General features: G+C 41.1%; 3 protein-coding genes across 4 annotated transcripts; 2 read left to right on the top strand and 1 right to left on the bottom strand.

The window, feature by feature from the left end:
* The first annotated feature begins 5,391 nt into the window (after positions 1 to 5,391).
* Positions 5,392 to 8,231, top strand: LOC115744567 (VAN3-binding protein). The gene is made up of 8 exons (XM_030679807.2): positions 5,392 to 5,614; positions 5,716 to 5,790; positions 5,876 to 5,944; positions 6,072 to 6,438; positions 7,075 to 7,251; positions 7,388 to 7,437; positions 7,771 to 7,819; positions 7,910 to 8,231. Exons 1-8 carry the CDS (start codon positions 5,420 to 5,422, stop codon positions 8,125 to 8,127), a joined length of 1,200 nt encoding a protein of 399 aa, XP_030535667.1. The 5' UTR covers positions 5,392 to 5,419; the 3' UTR covers positions 8,128 to 8,231.
* A 1,073-nt stretch (positions 8,232 to 9,304) lies between these two features.
* Positions 9,305 to 12,983, bottom strand: LOC115744593 (mannosyltransferase APTG1). 2 transcript variants are annotated; one of them, XM_030679843.2, is made up of 10 exons: positions 12,456 to 12,983; positions 11,836 to 12,070; positions 11,609 to 11,726; positions 11,393 to 11,497; positions 11,016 to 11,302; positions 10,626 to 10,907; positions 10,344 to 10,530; positions 9,994 to 10,145; positions 9,747 to 9,909; positions 9,305 to 9,645 (listed from the first exon to the last, which is right to left on the bottom strand). In XM_030679843.2, exons 1-10 carry the CDS (start codon positions 12,508 to 12,510, stop codon positions 9,553 to 9,555), a joined length of 1,677 nt encoding a protein of 558 aa, XP_030535703.1. In that variant the 5' UTR covers positions 12,511 to 12,983; the 3' UTR covers positions 9,305 to 9,552. The 2 variants fall into 2 exon arrangements, with proteins under 2 accessions (XP_030535703.1, XP_030535704.1); XM_030679844.2 differs by having other exon boundaries at positions 11,831 to 12,070; positions 12,687 to 12,983.
* Positions 12,984 to 14,272: 1,289 nt separating this feature from the next.
* Positions 14,273 to 17,348, top strand: LOC115744491 (cation/H(+) antiporter 4-like). The gene is made up of 3 exons (XM_030679708.2): positions 14,273 to 14,579; positions 14,961 to 15,974; positions 16,239 to 17,348. Exons 1-3 carry the CDS (start codon positions 14,334 to 14,336, stop codon positions 17,346 to 17,348), a joined length of 2,370 nt encoding a protein of 789 aa, XP_030535568.1. The 5' UTR covers positions 14,273 to 14,333.
* Positions 17,349 to 18,875: the final 1,527 nt, after the last annotated feature.

Here is an 18,875-nt window from a genome sequence, read left to right as displayed (position 1 = left end):
AAGCTTATTTCTCAACTTCAGTATCCTCGATTCAAATGAGTTCCATATCCATGAAGGAGCGGCTTGAATAATATTGCTTTAGAAGAGGAATTGCACCTCGAGCATAATGACCATTCCAACATGAAAAAAGAAAGATGCTTATACTAACCAAATTAAGTCTTCCTCACATGTTTTTCAGCTCAAAAGATCTTCCTAACGTACCGTTCTCAAGCCCTGATGATTCAAGTTCGAGATGTTCTGTGGTAGTCTGATATAATTTTCAACAAGTTCACAATACATGATCAATAAAGAATTAAAACCCTCATGATGCAGAGGGAGAGATGGACAATGAAGGAGAGATTGAGTGTACTAGACATCTTGAGAGGACAATATGTTGTTTTCGTGCCGCATGTGTTCGGTGCGCATGAGAGAGAGAGAGAGAGAGAGAGGCGCTGCGTTGTATGCCATTCAATGTAGCCATAAATGAGGGATGACTTGTAGACGTATGAAATGCTTTTGTCGAGCTGATTTTGGCCAAGAGCAGCAGAGATGCGTCTTGAATCATGGAGAGAGACGAGTTAGGGAGCAAAGTTGGTACTCGCAGGGCGGGGGAAATTGCTTAACAAAGGAAGGTGTTGGGGGGCCAAATTGCGCGCCCGTGCGCACACCCGTTTGCTTTAAGTCTGTTTCTCTGAGAAGGACAATTGCAAGAGACTGGAGAGAGATGCTTCGGGCCAAAAATCGATTCCAAGCTCATTTAATTGACCATGTGTGCTTGTTGCAACCTATGCTCCTTGATTGGGGTCTCTTCATTGTGCTTTGATCTCGCTCTCATGCTCACTGACAATGAACGATCACACTTGAATTGAATTCTCCCTAACCAAGTCCGTGGCGGACCTGGTCAACTAGAACCGAGGGATTTTGGGCTACCAAAATCCGGTTTGGCAAAAGTGCAATAGATTTACGATTGAATTGGCAAAACTTGGAATCTTATTTAGCAATCCGTGCTTTGTCTACAAATAACCTTTCAAATCTTCCCAAGTTTGTGGTTGCTACGAAGTATAGTTTTAGTAAATGATTAACGATGTTCTTGTAGCTATTCGAGTTTGAAGTTCTGGTATTTCCTTACTTGAACATGTTCTTCTTCTGGAAAACGGTGGAACGGATTTGTCTCGTACTTTTGTTGATTTGAGTACTTACTCGGACTAGTAAACTCGCACGAATTCGATTTTGTTGGAAGAAGACACATTATTTATGTCATTGAGCAAGATGTATTAGCCATTAGGGGTACCTCTCTCCGTCTGTTGGCTGAGATCAAGTGTAGATTATGAATTAGGGTATACGGTGTCAATAATTGGGCTGGACAGCCTTTTCCATTTGGTCCTTCAAAGTTTGGGTTTTATGCAATCGAAAGCCCAAGGAATGGGAGTACTTATGGCCCATTCTCATTCGATATCCCCATGTACAGATACTTTTGACTCAATCTTTCGTTCATCCTACCATTTTTAGCTAACATAACAAGCTAGCCAAATCCTTGTTGGTCATATTCCTCAGAAGAGTGAGACATGAGTCTTTGATTTACATAAAAATGCAGCAATCCAACGAAACTTTGATCTTAAATCATACATCTTTTTTTTCTTTTGCTAATCAAGAAGGAACACGCTCGTAAGACATGGAATTCATGACACGACCAATGTGCTTATACAAGCATCTGTGATTGCACATGCAAACATTCTTTTTCTTGCCTATAACTTCCATTTTAAATGTCAGATCAACTTTGTTAAAGGCATGGGTTGCCATGTATAAACTAAGGAACGATGATACAAAGCATGCTTGCTTTCACATGACTGGAATAAACGCAACTTTTATCAAATCTCGAATGGTTCAGCATGAACTCCATCATGAAAAGAATATTAGCCCCCTTTTGAAAGATGAGCAACTTCATGGAAGCCCCTCAAAACAGCTCTAACCACTGCATTATATAAACCAAGAGCTGTAATTCATCTTCATCATCGACCCAAGTTGTTGATTCACAAGCTTTTGAGGGGACTGCTAAAGAATGTTCAGCTTCAATGATACATGTCTTCTGCTTTTTCATCAATGCTTTTCCATCAATCATCTATGTCTCCCACCTTTTAGCTTTCCACGGCCCAAGTGCATGCTTCCTCATAATGCCTCTCATACTTTACCTCCCTGCATTTTTTTTCCCCTTTTCTATTACATTGTTTGGTTAGGGTTCTTTCCTGGGGTGGCCCTTGAACAGCTCTTGCTTAAAGTTCATTCATTTTTTTTTTATCTTCATATCTGAGACATTCCCAAAGCCTTAGCGTGAAGATGTGGTTTTCATTCAAAGATGCAAAAGACAAGGGGCCTCCCCAATTCTCTGTAGGCAATACCTGCTCTGCCAGTTCCCAACCTTACACTTATCCAACTGCTACATCTAAGATCTGTCCGCTTCATTGGGAGAAACTTTTTGATTTGCATGGAGGAATGGGAAACAACCTGTCATTTACTGTTGAATGTCCCTATTTGTCTTCCACAGATATATACTTGAAAGTTGGGGCAACATTCAGATCTCTAACTAGTTGTATATGGAGGGAGAAAAAGGTACAAGTTGCATATGTTGGTGATAAGCACTTTCAAGTTGAGTTGTGCCTTAGCCATGGAAAAGAGTCCGGCCGTGGCTTGATCATTAATGATATAAAATACATTAATGACACGTAATCATTTCTCCCGTAGAAAATACACGTGTTTGGATCATTAATAATTTTTATCCTTAAGATCTATTTTGACATGTTAAGGTCTATTTGATATGACAGAATTAGGTGCTAAAACAGAAGAAATAACGATAACACTATTAAGTGCTAAAAATTTGAAAATTCAACACTTAACTAAGATTGAACTTCTTTAATAATTCTAATTATTATTGATTTAAAAGACTCAAATTAAGTAAAGAAAAGGCACTTAATCTAGAATATGAGGAAGGCTACTTAATCAGTTAATTAGGAAAAGTGATAAATGGTTACTAGAATCTTGCCAATTATTTTGTTAAAACCTACCAATAAGATCACTGTTCCATGTTTGATAAGACATCAGTCATATTTGTTAGGGAAATCTCGTATGATGTTTGAAATGACAAAATAATCAAATTGTTACTAATGTGTTTATTGGAAAATTTGTCAAAAAAATCCTCAACCTTTCACACTTTTGCCAACTCGGTCATAAACCTTTTAAGTTTGTCGATTTAGTCCTAAACCCTTTCACTTTGTGCCGATTCAGTCCTATTCGCTGGAAATCGCTAACATAGACGCCGGTCGTCCTACGTGGCACCACCGCCGATAATTTTTAATAATTTTTTAAAATTCTTATTTTAAAAAAAATCTATTTTTTTATATATTTTTTTGGTTTACTAGCTTTAAGGCTGGCGACTCCATCCGGTTTAGGGCAGGCGGGGGTCACCGGCCCCTAGGAAAGTATCGGCAGGTGACGCCGGTCCTAATTCGGCTGGGGTCGTTGGCTTTGAAGCCAACAAAGGAAAAAACGAAAATAAAACAAAAAAAATTAGATTTTTTCAAATACAAATATTTTTAAACTATCCACGTCAACACCGGCGGTGTCACATAGGATGACTGGCATCCACTTCAGCGATTTTTGGCAAATAGGACTAAATCGACACAAAGTGAAAAGGTTTAGAACTAAATCGGCAAACTTAAAAGGTTTAGGACTGAATTGGTAAAAGTGTGAAAGGCATAAGACTTTTTTGACAATTTTTCTTGTGTTTACTTGTTGAGAAAAATCAGTTGAAAGATATACAAGCCATTATGAAGATGGTGTTTTAATAGAACATCTCAAGGTTATGAGATTGCGTTTGGCAATCCCGATTTTAGGATAGGTTAACAAAATATCATATCCAATGTTTGGCGTTTTTTGGACCTGATAAACTCGGATATAACTGGATACAATGCCGGATAAGAAATCTAGCATAAAGTGTGGGATAAACTTGGGTCAGATAACTTTTTTTTTTTAAATAACGTAACAATTTTCTTCATACTCTATGCTAAAGCTGGATATCATTAAATTCAGAAATCTGATTCTGGTCATGTATTCGAATTCACGCAACAACATCTGATTAAATACACACGCACACACATAATATATCGCAGCAGTTAGTGATTTGGATTAAATTTCTTTCTTAGAATAGATGAGCTGCCTTCCACAATTAAAAACTCTATTTATGGAAATCTAGATTCGGATTGTATGAGCAACCAAAACCATGGAGATTTTGATTTTATCCCCTCAACGGTTACTCAATTTTCTTTATACAATCTTGTCCAACGGGGTTGATTGAAGATCCTCTAAAGACTATCCAACGAGTAGATTGAAAGTGAACGAGTATAAAAGAAGACCAAGGTGCCGAAGTGCATAAGACAATATCAAGAGTCAAAAATTCCAAAGTTCAAAGAGAGCTTCAATTCTTACACAATTTTGTTCGTGAGCTCCAACGTTGTACTCCTTGAGAGGTTTTGTAAAAAGTGATTGTGTGAGATAATGTGATCTATTGAGAAGCTTCACTCATTGTAATCTCTTATTGATTCAAGTGAAATTGAGATAGTAAGTTGTCTACGTGGAGAGTGAACAAAGCCTGCAATAAGCCGAACCACTATAACATTTATATGCAATTCTCTCTCTACCTTAACCCCTTATTATCTTTGTTGATATATTGCATACAAGTGAATTCGATTATAGCATCGTCTTTCTTCAGACTCTGATTTCAAGTGATATTAAACTTGCATGTTTCAATTCCACCTTAATTTGTCAAGACTGGTCTAAGTCAACTATTTAATCCCCTCTAGGTGATAATGCTAGCAACAACAATATTTAGCCACCAATTTCCATGTTTGTCATACAAATTTTTATTTGTATTTTGAACATTTAAAATTCAGTGCTTAAATAAACGTCAAGACTACTTCTAGAAGATTTGTCTCACCTGGGACATCTGTTAATGAGATTCAAAAATATAACTCAAACTTTAAGTTTCATCCTTAGATAAGAGAGGGGATGTCAAGTATAATAATGGGCTCTATCTTGCCAATCTTTATATGTTTCTTTAAGAAAGAAACACAAAACTTGATCCTGAAACTAAAACGATTCTTCTCATTTCCTTTCTTTTTTTTAAAATTTCTGTAAAATGCTTACAAAATCAATCGCGATCTTCTATAATCAAGGCCTAGGGTTTATAATGATATGCACCACCACCACCACTCTCCAAATGGGCCACAGTGTGATGTCAGAGTTATGCCCCATAATACGAAATTCAGAGATTAATAAAATCCTGATTCAAGGACCATCTATTTAAGCGTACCCCCATGTTCAGAGTTTGCTCATATCTGCTAATCTCGGAGTATTTTATTCTAACTTGTTGCAAAGCAATCACATTCACATGGAGTCCAACTTCGGCTCCGCACCGACTCAAGCTCATCCTGAGACCATGGACTTCCTCTCTCGTGCATGGTGCAATTTCGCGGTCCAAGCTTTTCAGCCTCCATCGCACGATCCTCTTCACCAGTCGATCGTCCTCCTCGATCCCCCGATCGAGAAACTCGAGAAAGAAACGACTTCTCCCAACAATTTCCTGGTGAGTTAAGTAGAGCGGCTTAACTTGTCGGGGAAATCGCGTAACGTGCAAGTTCTATTTTGGTGAGAGGAAATATGATGTTAAGATGTACATATTTGCAGAAGATGGACCATGGTGTGACCATGGATGATGCAGGTTTCGAGTCTTTACCTCCATGGAAATCGAATGACGTCAAGGTATTCATGTATAACATTTGCTTAGTCATAAATCTCTTATTAATGGTACTAATGATAAGCCCTTGTGCCTTACTCTATTCCCCAGTCATGGATATCGATGCAACAGGCCATGCACCCAGAAATAAACTATAACAGCTGTTTCAGGAAAAAATGGGTAAGTGAAACATTTCCAGATGTATAGCAACCTAAAGTTTTGCGCTTGAATTTTCAAATGAATGATGCATTATTCTTTTTGTGATAATATAACTTTTCATATTGGATTTCATGCTCCTCTCGCGCAGGCTCCCTGGAAGATGATATCATTCAAGATCATCTCAATCAAGAAGTGGCTGAAAGAGATGAAACTGAGGAGGAAGGAAGAAGAGAGGCTGCAGAGAACCGAGGTCCACGCGGCGATGTCGGTGGCAGGCGTAGCGGCCGCCCTAGCCGCCGTCACCGCTGAGAGCTCGAGAGGCGGCGAGCCTCTGTCCTCGAACTCGGAGAAGGGAGCGGCGGTGGCGTCCGCAGCGGCCCTTGTGGCGGCACAGTGCGCGCTAGTGGCGGAGGCGATGGGAGCGAAGAGGGAGCAGCTCAGCAATGTGATGAAATCAGCTATGAGCAGCACCAGTGCTGGTGACATCTTGACACTCACTGCCGTAGCTACTTCATGTAAGGCACCCTTTCTTTCAATTTACTTTCTCTTTAATGAAGCTCGCTTTGGCTTATTTAATGGTACGGCAATTTTTGGGTTCAACTCTTAGTTTATTTTGTACGTCCGATCGATAGACACGAACAAACTAACCTACCTACGCAAGTTTCGACACAATCACAAGCATAAATTATATCTCCTAAATCATTCTGAAAAATATCGATCAGAAATTGGTTTGCATGAGAGATAAAGCAATATTTATAACTAATAAAAAAACCCGAAAAACAAGGTTAGCCGCAGCCAGGCGGTGCCCGCTTTGTTGGCCATATCAGGTTTCTCCCCAGACCCAAGTCGTTCCATGATCATGTTTAGAGTCCCTCGCGGTTCCGCCTCCATGCATGTTGAGATGCGTCGGAACGACGAGAAGTCATCGACAAGGGATGCACCCTTGATCTTCACATAAGTTGGAAGCTTACCACGTCCCGCGTTACATTCTATCAATCTTAGAAGCAGTAAGAAAAGAATAAGATTAATTTCATCAGCCAACATCGTTCCTCTCTTCCTATGAGCTGAGCAAATTTCACATGATTACTACGTAATCTTCTCAATTAACTCGATCTGTCATGTGCTTGCTGCTTGATGAATGTTCTCTTCAGCGTTAAGAGGAGCTGCTACCCTCAAGGCAAGGTCCGGCTGCAGGAACAGATTAAACGGGACTTCACCAGTTCTCCCAATCGACCAGGACCAGAACGACCTTGACTTTGACTTTGACTTCGACAGATGTCGTTCCATCTTGGCCAAAGGTGCTGAGCTCAGCATCGAAAACCCAGACGGTTCGTGAACTTTGGGATCCTAATTCATGACAACCACCACTAATCGTGCCATAATCCTCGTCTTATTTGCTAATTGATGCCGTATTATGTTTCTCTAAACCTTATGCTTGTCCACTTCATGAATCGATTCGGACAGGGAGGTACGTGGCGAGAACAGTTTCTTTGTTCCTGAACAACGAAGCCAAGGTGTGTGTCTATTCCTTTTGGGCGATTGTAATTTATGATACGTCGGAGATCAGTTTGTGAATTTTAATGGCCGCCTAGGAACGATGTAATGCTAGAAAGTGTACGATGTAGTGCACGCTTATGTATTTTGAATGGGAGAATCATCCAATCAATCCTAAATATATGTATGACTTTTAATTCAGTCCTAAATTTTAGAATTTGGCCAATATAGTCCTATGCGGAACTCTTTCTATTTTGATCCATGGATGATGGAACTTTTTAAATTGTATATCAAGCAACATGGATGTGCGAGTTATCGCATGAATCGACCCATGGCTCGTTCTTACTTTTCAGGTGATTCTCCAACTCAGGAAGCTCAATCTGTTGAAAAGCAAACAGGAAAGTACGTTCTCTATTCTCCATCTTGGTCTCTAACTCGTCCACCAAATTTCCCTTTTCTGCAATTTTTACATGACGATGGTTCGAATTATAGGCATCGTATTGGACTTGCATGCCGAGTTATACAAGGATGGAGAGGCTGAGGAGACCGAGACATGCTACCTCATCGTATTGACGACGAGCCGCGGGACGATCAAGCTGGACATGGTGGACGATCATCGACGGTACAAGTTATGGACGACCACCATCAATCATTTACTAATGTTGTCCGCTTCATTTACCAACTATGAGCTTCAGTTTTATAGGAAATAAACCCTAATGTTTTGTATCGATGCATGGCGACGTCGTTTTTATGTACATTAATACGACTTTTGTCGAGCAAGTAATTTGTTTATGCCATGGTCACGGCTTAAAAGAACCATTAAGATGGGTGTGGTAGGACCGTGTCCCGAAGTCTTGGACGTTCACCTACTAAGCTTCTCAAAAGGTTCCCAATTGAAGTCCTTAATTTCAAGATAAAGACTATATTGTGGTGTTGCCAAACAAAAGCCAACCTTAAACAACTATGTCAGCATGCAACTGAAGTTCGATTCCGTAGTATCAGGAATTTGAAATGACCGAGCGTGTAAACCTTTGCCTCTGATATCAATTTGAAAGGGAAAATTAGTAAAAAAATCCTAAATCTATTACAATTGTGCCAGTTCAGTCCTAAACCTTTTGCATTTGTATCAATTCAATGCATCCAATTGACGCTAATGAGACAATTTTAATTAATATTTTATTATTTTTTCAAATTTTTTATTTACTTTTATTATTATTTATCTTATTTTTTCCTTTTGGCCAAGCTAGGGCCGTCGTGGCTTGTCATTGCTAGACAAGGCCGAGCTTGCCCAGCCATGGTGAGGTTTGGCCAACCTCGTCGCTTGAGGAAAGAGAAGAAAAGTAAAATAAATAAATAAGAAATAAAATACAAAAATATTATTAAAAATTATCACATCAATGCCGACAAATCAAAATTGGCCGGATGAACTGAATTGGCACAAAAATAAAAAGTTTAGGACTCAATTGGCCAAAAAAAAAATTAGAACTGAATCAACACAATTATAATAAATTTACGACTTTTTTTGTAAAATTTTCCTCAATTTAAAATCGAGTGCACAACCATTCACTCCAAAAGTTGAAATTTTTAGCGTAGAAACATACTGTACAGCTTAGTCAAGCAATGAGGATGTCAGAGGAAGAGCAGACGGTCTAAGGCATTCAAGGGAGAAAAAGGATTTTTTTCTTTTTCTTGTATTGGTAAATTTCCGAAAGAAGTGTTTTTTATGCATTTTGGACAGCCGAAACGGTAACGGATGAGTCTATAACTTGCTTAAAATACCAACAAAAACCAATTTGCAGATTGAGAGGGCTTGAGGACCAATTAGTTTCAGGGGACTGTTCCTTCCATACTTCTTCCTGAAAGAGATCTTCAGTTATACCACTAACATCAAAAGGAGTCCGCAACTCGCAAGGGCAACCGATAGACTAATCCCAATTCCACAGTTTTCAATACTTGAAAAGGCAAACAAATGCTAAAAGTAAAGAATTTGCCAAAGTTCATAACCTAGGAATTGCTAGCGCATTCTAATCGGTGTTTACATGCTAAATAAGCAGTTGAAAATCTTGAGCAAAGTCAAAATGGGACGTGAAAAACAAAAAACAGACTTGCAGAGAACTTGAATGACAAATGCCTGATCACGTATCTGATTGAGCTGTCAAAGCGTGGACAACCACTGATGCTTGGAGGTCGCGGTCCACCTTGAAGTGAGCATGGAAGAATCTCTTGACCTGCAATCATTGATAGCTCGTGTTATCAGGACGAAGCATGAACCAAAAGAACTTGCACGTGGACTAAGTCAGTGGATGCTGAAGTTGAAGTTAGTACTTACCTCTTTGAAAGAATGCATCAGCAAAAATTCCCTCAACGCTCTTTCTTCTGATTCGAACAACACTATGTGACTCGGTAGCAACCATTCATTTGCAAGCTCTTCAGCAAACCCCACAGGATCCATCATAAAACGGTCCGACTCATCTGGAACACCCCTCTCTTCACTGTCAAGCAAAATCAAACGCCAATCCATGACTTAGACCTTAACCAGATAGATCGGTTTTATACAGGCAACAATCAAAGATTACCTTGGGGAGCAGTCCAAGAAACGCATGGGCAGGTCGCGATGAAGGGTTGAATAGTAAGGTGTGGCATGGCAGGGCATAAGGAAAAGGACACTTTTCACTCTATCTTTTGCAGCTTCTCTTGAAAGAAAATTCATCACATCCTCAGATCCTCTCTGTCCAGCAAGTCAAAGAACTCAGAAGTTCAACAAATAAGTTCCAACATACAGTATTGATGAATTACCAAAAAACGCTAGTTAACAGAGCCAATCCAGCATTCCCATGTATTCAAGGTAAAAGGATAAAGAAAAAGTCAAATGAAAGCAGAAGCATCCCAGTTCTTTAATCAAAGGCAGAAAAAAAATATGGAGTACCTGATGAACTAAGCTCATGTATAAGGCCATAGGGACGTTAGTTGCAAGCAAGAAACAGATGGCCCATCGCATTCTTGAGGGGTATTTACTATGATGTTTCAAAGCTTCTGCTGTATGGCGTCTCGATATTGCAGCTAGAGAAAATCCCGAAAACATCAAGGCTATGGGAAGCACAGGTAGAACAAATCTGGGTCCACATTTCTGGTTACAAAGGAGAATAAGCAGGAAATAAAGAAGGAATTGAAAATAGCAAATAAGCAAATACAAAGGGATCGCCTGTACCTGAATTCTTTGTGACCAAGTACACTATAAAGTACTAAAACCCAGGCAATAAGCCCAGAAAGCCTCCAATTTCTGGACATGATGACACCGGCCAAGGAGAATGGCAAAAATGTAAGCAGCATCACTGTGAATCCCTGAGTAAAGTACCAGTGCCACTTGTGTGTTCCATAGTAGTCGCCGCCGGAAGAAAGAAAATTGAACATGAAAAAGTTCAGAGGTACTAAAACCCATGAGCCATACACTAGCCGATCAAGTAAAGTTGCCAGTCCAAGCACCAGCACCCTATACAGTATGTTAGAAAAGCATAAATCAATCACGCAAAATGCATCCACAGTTGCATGCCATCAAATAGCCGCATGAACCAAAAAGGATAGATGCATGATTACCCACCCAACAGGAAGAACCTCCAAAAAAATGAATCTCATTCTATCGCGGGCCAAAGAAAGCTCTAGAAGGCCAACATAGATCCATATAATGGCACTTGTTGGTCGAATTACACAGGCAAATGCTGCCACTACCAAGCCCCATATCCTTGTCGACGAGGCATCGCTTCTGGATGAAACTCTCAAACACGGCCAGTAATATAGCCCCGCGATTGTAAGGACAGTTTCCAAACTATTTGATAATGTCCGCGTAATGCAGAAGAACATAAACCAGTTTGTCAACTCAGAAAATAACTGACAGAAAGTTAAGGTCAATATTGTTGAACTTCAAGCTGAAAAATCCAAAAAACAACAATTTGGTACAAAGTAGTAGCGCAAGGATACTGCCCATCTAGCGACACAATTGCCAAAAAGAAGGCGAGAAAGTTTATATAAGTAGAGATCACCAACTGCAGAAAATGTTGACTGGAGCAGCCTTGGAGCCCTCGTCTGCGAAGCAAAAGAAGCAGCTTCGCATATATTAGATTACAGTAACAATTTTGATCAGCTTTGTAATTCATCAAACTTATAATGTCAAAAGTTCTAGTTTCCAGTATTTACCATGAACCAAGGTTTATCGAGACCAAGTAGTGCGAGAACTTTGTAAAGAACAGCAAATACTATCGGATGCAGATAACTTCGTATACCCTTTCTCCATTCCCATGTTAGGTGTCCATAGCTGGCAATTTATATATCAAACGTTCGACGTCCATCCTCAGTAACAATTTTCTAGCAACAAAATGTATATATAAAAGATGCAGCTATGGAATTAATGGAGGCTACCTTACCCAAATGCAATATGGTGTGCAACTTCCAGAGCTTGCCAGTGCTCATCTGGGTTAAAATATGTCTGTACAAGTAATGAATTCAAAACTCGCACAGCCAGGCAAAGCAAAAACACTCTCTTGTCTGATAAGAAGAGACATGATTCTTCTAATTTTTCTTCAGACCGGTCTTTCAAATCCTGCGATGTTTTTCCACCACCAGCAGTAGCAGAAACAAGATGTCTCTGCCGCATGGTCGCTGCAAATGCATAGATAGTGATCATATGGCACAAAGGTTAGCAAGGGAATGATGATCAGAGTTCAATCAGACATAGTGATGAACGAAAAAAATAAACAAAATGAAAGCGCATCCACCATTCGCGATCAAAGAAAAGATATCCATGCTTTGGCCAAAACTACCATTATATCTCTCTTGGATGGGAAATGGATCGCCTTCCACAACAGTTTCACATCAATAGCCCATAAAAGAAAATTATATATGCACATTATTGGCATCTGCAAATTTATATCCTCTGACCCTCACCATGCTAAAAACTACTTGGTTTCTATTCAGATGAAATTTGGAGAACAATCCCACACATTAGCACAACACAGCTCGTCTTATATAGATATGACAGAAACACCTTCAAGATCATCCACAGTTTGTTCTCTAACTACAACCAGCACCCATTCCAGCATAACTTTTGCTTCCCGTCTCGCTTAACCCAGCTGAGATATGACCCAGTTCAAATTGCAGATTGTTTCAAAAGGTGAACTTTAACCCGCAATGTGGATCCCCCAGATCACGAAATGGGCGCGCCCAAGCGGGCGTCTTTAGAGGAAGGGAAGAGGGCAAATAGGGGAAGAGAAATTACCTGCGACGGAGACCTCAAATTGAGCTAGTGGCAGCTTCACGAGGCGGAACAGAGAGAGAGGATGACAGCGAGGGGTGTAAGGTGTCTTTAATCGGAGTCACACGAGCAGAATCGCCGACAAGCTAAGCATTTAGCACCCGATCGCAGCTACTACTCGGAGGAATCTGCAATCCCCAAATCTTCATTCGCACAACAGATGCTCGAAGCTCCAATTAAGCCAACAAAAGCCTCGAGCACCGGCTCTGATTTCGCATGCGGTTCGCCAGCGCGTCAGCGAGCCCGAGAGGGAGAGAGAGAGAAGGGCTAGGACAGGACGGGCTTGTTTGTCTTGGTGATCTACTACACAATCTTCCACAAGTTTTAATATTCAAATTTAAATCTTTTCCATCCTATAACATTCTCCCTAAGAAAATTATAATTGCAAAATTTTAAATTTTTACATACCTTTATACAATTCCTTTGTAAATTATTTTTCTATCAACGATTTCCTTTCACTATTTGATTAGTTAAAGCCTAAAGTGATTTGGCTTAATCTTTCAAATCTAATTCTTTCTTTTTTTAGCATATATGTACTGCGCGTGATTACTTTATTAAATAAACATATCAAAAATTTCGGTGTACTCCGATTTGCATAAGGATTTTTCAAGAATTGATTATTTTCGTTTCATAAAAGCTGCGATGCCAATGTCTAGCTCGGATAAAAAATATTATGTATTTATCCTTCTTTGAGAAAGTTTCGAGCACAAAATTTACTTATTTCCCATCATTAAAGTCCAAAATAACTAATGACAATTCTTGCGTTCAAGTAAGAAAAGAAGTTGAATCCACCTCATTTTGCAAAATTATAGGCTTATAGAAAGGAAATTGTTTTTCTTTTCTTTTTTCACAAAAAACAACTATATTCAAAAGTATCATATACTATACAGATTTGTTACTGAAAAAAGTAGGGGCGAGAAACTAGCATTTACGAAGAATTTGACTAATGTCTAACCACATCCAATCCTCTCTCGATATAGGTGGATTCTTCCCCCAACTAAAGAAGATATCTCGACGAAATTGCCACATATGAAATTGAGCGAGTTGAACATTTTTAAAATAAAAAAATTGAAAGATTTCATTGAAATTATTCCTTTGAAAATTTCTTGAAAAAGATAATTATAGGTCCTTCTCACCATCGGAACAATAGAGCCATTATGTCAAGGCCCTGTAATTTACGGCCGCTTCTTTATGGTACCCGTTGTTGCTACAAATGAAAAACAAATTTGTCGGTTAGGGAATTTATTTTTGTTAAGCAAATTACAAATTTTCGTTTCCCTACGACCAACGGTCTCAAAAAAGCCATTATCACCTAGAAACCAAGTCAAAACGAAAGTTGTTCCAAGCCCGAGCTCCGTAACCAAGCCTAACGTCCATTTCCATGAAAAACTCGACAACCGATAACAGAATCTATGACATCCACCAAAATTCACTCGCAGGTACACAAAATTTACCGTCTTTTAGTTTTTTAGTGCCTCAACCGCCTTCTTGTCCAAAAATAGAAACTTGAAATGCAGATTCTTGTAGAAAAGAAGAGCTGAACTCCTTCGTTGCCGTGACCCAGGAAGGCCGAAAGAGAGAAAAGACGGCGTTTTCTTGCAGGTTGCTGCGATGGGTTTTGGTCCTTCCTACAGAATCTTTGCTAATGGCACCGTACAGTATACCATATGCCCAGACTTGCCTCCCAGAGTCAATTCAAATGGTATTTGGGGGTTCCTCCGGTCTCGTGTGAACAATCCTCTGGATTACTCGCTGAATCGCCTGAACTTGGAGCTGGTTATGGTGTTCCTCGTCACTGAAGGTTGTCATCTCGTGCTCAAGCGGGTTGGAATGACGAAGCTGGTGTCGCAGATTCTTGTAAGTTCGAATTTCTGACGTCCTGTTACTGCTTGTGTGGCATGAGCAATGAGCTTGTTTCTTAGGGTAGAGCAGGTGGTGGAGGAGAGAATTTCGGTTTTGTTTCTTTGGGGTTCATTTTCATGTAGAGTCTGAAAACAGTTCACAGGTAAAGAATGATTCGTAAATCTTCCCTGGTCTTGATTAGCAGATAGAGGCAAGAACAATGTCCCAGGAAATCTGTTGAAATTGTCTGTATCCTTCAATGGCAGGGATGGAAGCAATGCCTTTTCCACTTATCTATTCTGTTCCGTAAATTAAGCAGAACCTTTTTCTTTCCCTGAAATGATTGAGCAGCTGACGGACGGTGCGGAATTTCTTCATCTTGTTTTTGTGAACCAGGCTGGTATAATCCTCGGCCCTAACCTGTTTGTCTACTTCAGCGGGAGAAATGTGAGGGCTCTCTTCACTATTGAGAGCCAGGAACTGGTCGATATGATTACTCATTTCGGTTACCTGATTTTTCTTCTCTTGACGGGCGTGAAGATCGATGTCAACATGGTTCTGCTGACAGGGAAAAATGGTCTGTACACTGGCGTCGCATCATTGGTGGTGCCATTGCTGCTCGGACTAGCGGGTGTGGTAAGAGTCGGTGCTCAGTGGCGACTTCCTAAAAATAGTAAATTGGCTCTAGTTAACTTCGTCGCTTTGCAGTCTATAACGCCATTTCCCATAGTTGCTTGCCTTCTCGACGACCTCAAAATCTTGAACTCCGAAATCGGCCGGTTAGGACTGTCTTCTGCGCTGGTCAGTGATATACTCAGCATGTTTCTGCAAATCATAACCACCTTGGCTATTGGTGGAGTTGAGGGCGGAAAGCATGCGCAAGCTGTAGTAAAATTCACGGGTGTCCTCTTGTACTTTGCTTTCGTTATCAAAGTTATTCGGCCAGCAATGCATTGGATCATTAGCCGAACTCCGGAAGGCAGGCCGGTCAAAAATGTGTATGTCTATGCCATACTTCTGTACTTCATTGCTTCTACGGTGATGTTCCAATTGGCAGGGATTTCCACTTTCCTCGCACCATTCATTCTGGGTTTAGCCATTCCCGACGGCCCACCATTAGGGGTTTCCTTGGTGGAGAAGTTGGATTGCTTCACTTCGGGTGTGCTTTTGCCTCTTTTCATCACTACAAGGGTGATGAAGGCCAACTTCTTAGAAATCAATTTCAGCAGCGAGTTCCTTCAGGTTAGCAGCATAGTCACTGCGATAGTGATCGTGGCGAAATTCATAGGCTCTATGATTCCTTCGATAGTCTTGAAGCTGCCTAAACGAGACATGTTGGCCCTCGCTTTCATAATGAGCAGCAAAGGCGTCGTCGACCTGGTTGCAGTGAGCTTTGTCAGAGACAATAAGGTACTTCATACAATCAGTGAAAATGCATTGTCAATGTCTCGTCTCATATCCAATTCTCCATGGAACTCTGGATTCTGTGATTTGAAGAGCATGGACTCATTTAGAAACCTCTCCTTTTGGCGTATGATCTCTTCAGAACTTTTCTCAATGAATCAAACGTTCTGGGCATCCACTGAAAAACAAGGAACAATCACCAAAGGAGTTCGTTAGTAGTTCTTTATACTAAATTCTCCTTGCTTTCTCTGTTTCTTCGCATCTCTGCAGATTCTGACCAATGACATCTACTCTTTCATGGTTGTGGTCTTCTTGGCGACCGCAATCATCACCCCATATGGCGTGAAGTACTTCTATGACCCTTCAAGGAAATATGCAGGCTACCAGCGGAGGAACATCTTGCATCTGAAACCCAACGCCGAGCTCCGAATTGTCACCACCATTCATCGACCCGATAATGTTGCAGCGATCCTCAACTTAGTGGACACCATTTGTCCCACCAAAGAACGAACCGTCGCCCTCTACGGCCTCCACCTCATCGAGCTGGTCGGCCGTGCCTCTCCCCTCTTTATTTCTCATAGGATGCACAAGAGGACTCTCATCAAAACCTCGTACTCCGATAACATCATCGCTGCCTTCAGTCACTACGAGCATAACCATTGGGACGCCGTGTCAGCAAACGTCTACACGGCACTCTCACCGCCGAGGTTGATGCATGAGGACATATGCATGTTGGCACTTAACAAACTCGCCTCCCTCATAGTACTACCCTTTCATCGTAAGTGGTCCGAGGACGGGTCGCTGGAATCAGAGGACAAAAAGCTGAGGACCCTGAACAGCAGTGTTCTTGAGAGGGCTCCTTGCTCAGTGGGTATATTAGTGGACCGCGGTCAATTAGGAGGCTCCAATTTGCTAGGGCCGTCAGCTGAGTCACCGCTCCGAGTGGCCATGATCTACATAGGCGGCAAAGACGACAGGGAGGCATTGACACTGGCAAAACGCATGGCAAACGGTACGAATATCACTCTCGATGTCATCCGCATCACCCACCATTCAGACAAAGGCATTTCCGACTGGGAAAAGATGTATGATTCTGAAATCTTAAAGGATATCAAGAACGGTAGCATCGGTAGCAGGAACGTCTCGTACAGAGAAGAGATGGTGGATGACGGACCTAACACTGCACTGCTAATAAGACCCATGGGGAACGAGTATGACCTCATTATAGTGGGGCGGCGCCAGATGGAAACGTCCCCTCAGACATTGGGACTTCATGAATGGAGTGAATTCCCCGAGCTTGGGGTCATTGGAGACCTGCTCGCTACAACAGAAATCACAGGAAGCTTTTCCGTCCTGGTCATACAACAGCAGAAGATCTAGCCTCAAAAGCAAAGGGTGTTTCGTCCATTCAGGGATCCATCTTAGCTACGTTGTTGTTTGTACCTCTCAAATTTTGGACTGAGGACAAGGAGCATAGCTGACATTCTCCAGGCCACGTTTCCTTGTCAGAGTTAATTAGAACATTGGTACTTCCTCCTGAATCGCAACCATTAACAACTACAGAAAATTGGATTATGAAATCTCACCAAGTTGCTGCATATCGAGGTGGGCATGACTCTGCAGAACGATGTGCTTTGTGAAGCTGGTTCACCATTGCAGGATGATACTCGTCAGAACAAATTTTTTTTTTTTTTTTTGGTTCCATTAGCTTGCTCTTGACTTAGTTTGGTTTGCTCTTGGAGCTGATCGAAGCAATCAGGCTCCTGCTGTACAGTCCAGATCTTCGATAGAGTTGTACAAGGCATTCTTATGCATCAAATTTGTGCAAAGGAATTCCTGTGCATCGAATTTATCAAGACTAGTATGATAAAGCGTTCGTATCCTCTTGAAATTTTCTGGAACAATTCAGAAAGCATTCCAATTCAAAATAGACGGAAAGTCAAGCATCAAATGATGAACCTTGTGGCAGGATGTGCGGGATGAAATAACACGTCATGCTTTATGGCAAATCGAACAAGCTTGGCTAGATTGACACTAAATACAATAGATGCTTTAACAGATGAATAGACATTGCTCGAGGAAGAATGTGATGTAATATGTTTCATGCCAGTGGCTGAAATCACTCTTTTCAACAACTTTTGCCGATAGAACAACGTCAAAAAGGTCACCGTGAGAATGAAATTGAATGCCCTTGAATGACTAATCATCAACTACAATATACCTTGACAAGTTTACAGAAAACTTCCCACTGGGAAGTCATAATTCATAGGTGGAAGAGGCAGAGCTGTCCACGAGAAAGACTCTCCGAGGCCGTCCAAGAATCGAGCTTGCAATGCAGGTTCGTCACTTTTCCAAATGAAGTCACCTTCATTGTATAAATTTTCAGCCAGTTCATCATCATCCGCAGCAACATCTAGATCGACAAACTTGGACGAGTTCATCCATTTCGCACCATGCTACAACGAACAGCAAAGAAGAGCCCATAATTCGCAGCTCAACGCCGCATTCTCTTTTACCCTGTTCACCTGCAAAATCAGACTTTCATCGACATCCCCAAAGTTCAACAGCCAACAGGGGAAAAGAATTGAAGCAAACGCAGGGAGTGACTCGCTTGGACGCAATAATCAGAGGGCCTTGAACTGGTAGAAGGATAGGAACACGGAGACAAGTAGTGGCCCAGAGCCCGTTCTCGGAGAATGCTTCACAGCGAGCGAGCGAGCGAGCAAGACTTATCGATTTTGTGGTGTTTTTTGGTCGTGGTTTCTCGGGGGCCGCTGAAACAGGCGTGGACAAAGAGAATGTGAAGGGGCGAGTGAATGATTGATGAGATGTGGTCATGGAAGTTGGCAGAGATGGAGGAGATGAAGAGGAGTACCAGAACATCGAGAGACTCGAACCATCTCACTT

This window comes from Rhodamnia argentea, chromosome 4, assembly GCF_020921035.1.
Source record: "Rhodamnia argentea isolate NSW1041297 chromosome 4, ASM2092103v1, whole genome shotgun sequence".
NCBI classification, from domain to species: domain Eukaryota; kingdom Viridiplantae; phylum Streptophyta; class Magnoliopsida; order Myrtales; family Myrtaceae; genus Rhodamnia; species Rhodamnia argentea.
This window is presented reverse-complemented; position numbering and strand designations above follow the sequence as displayed.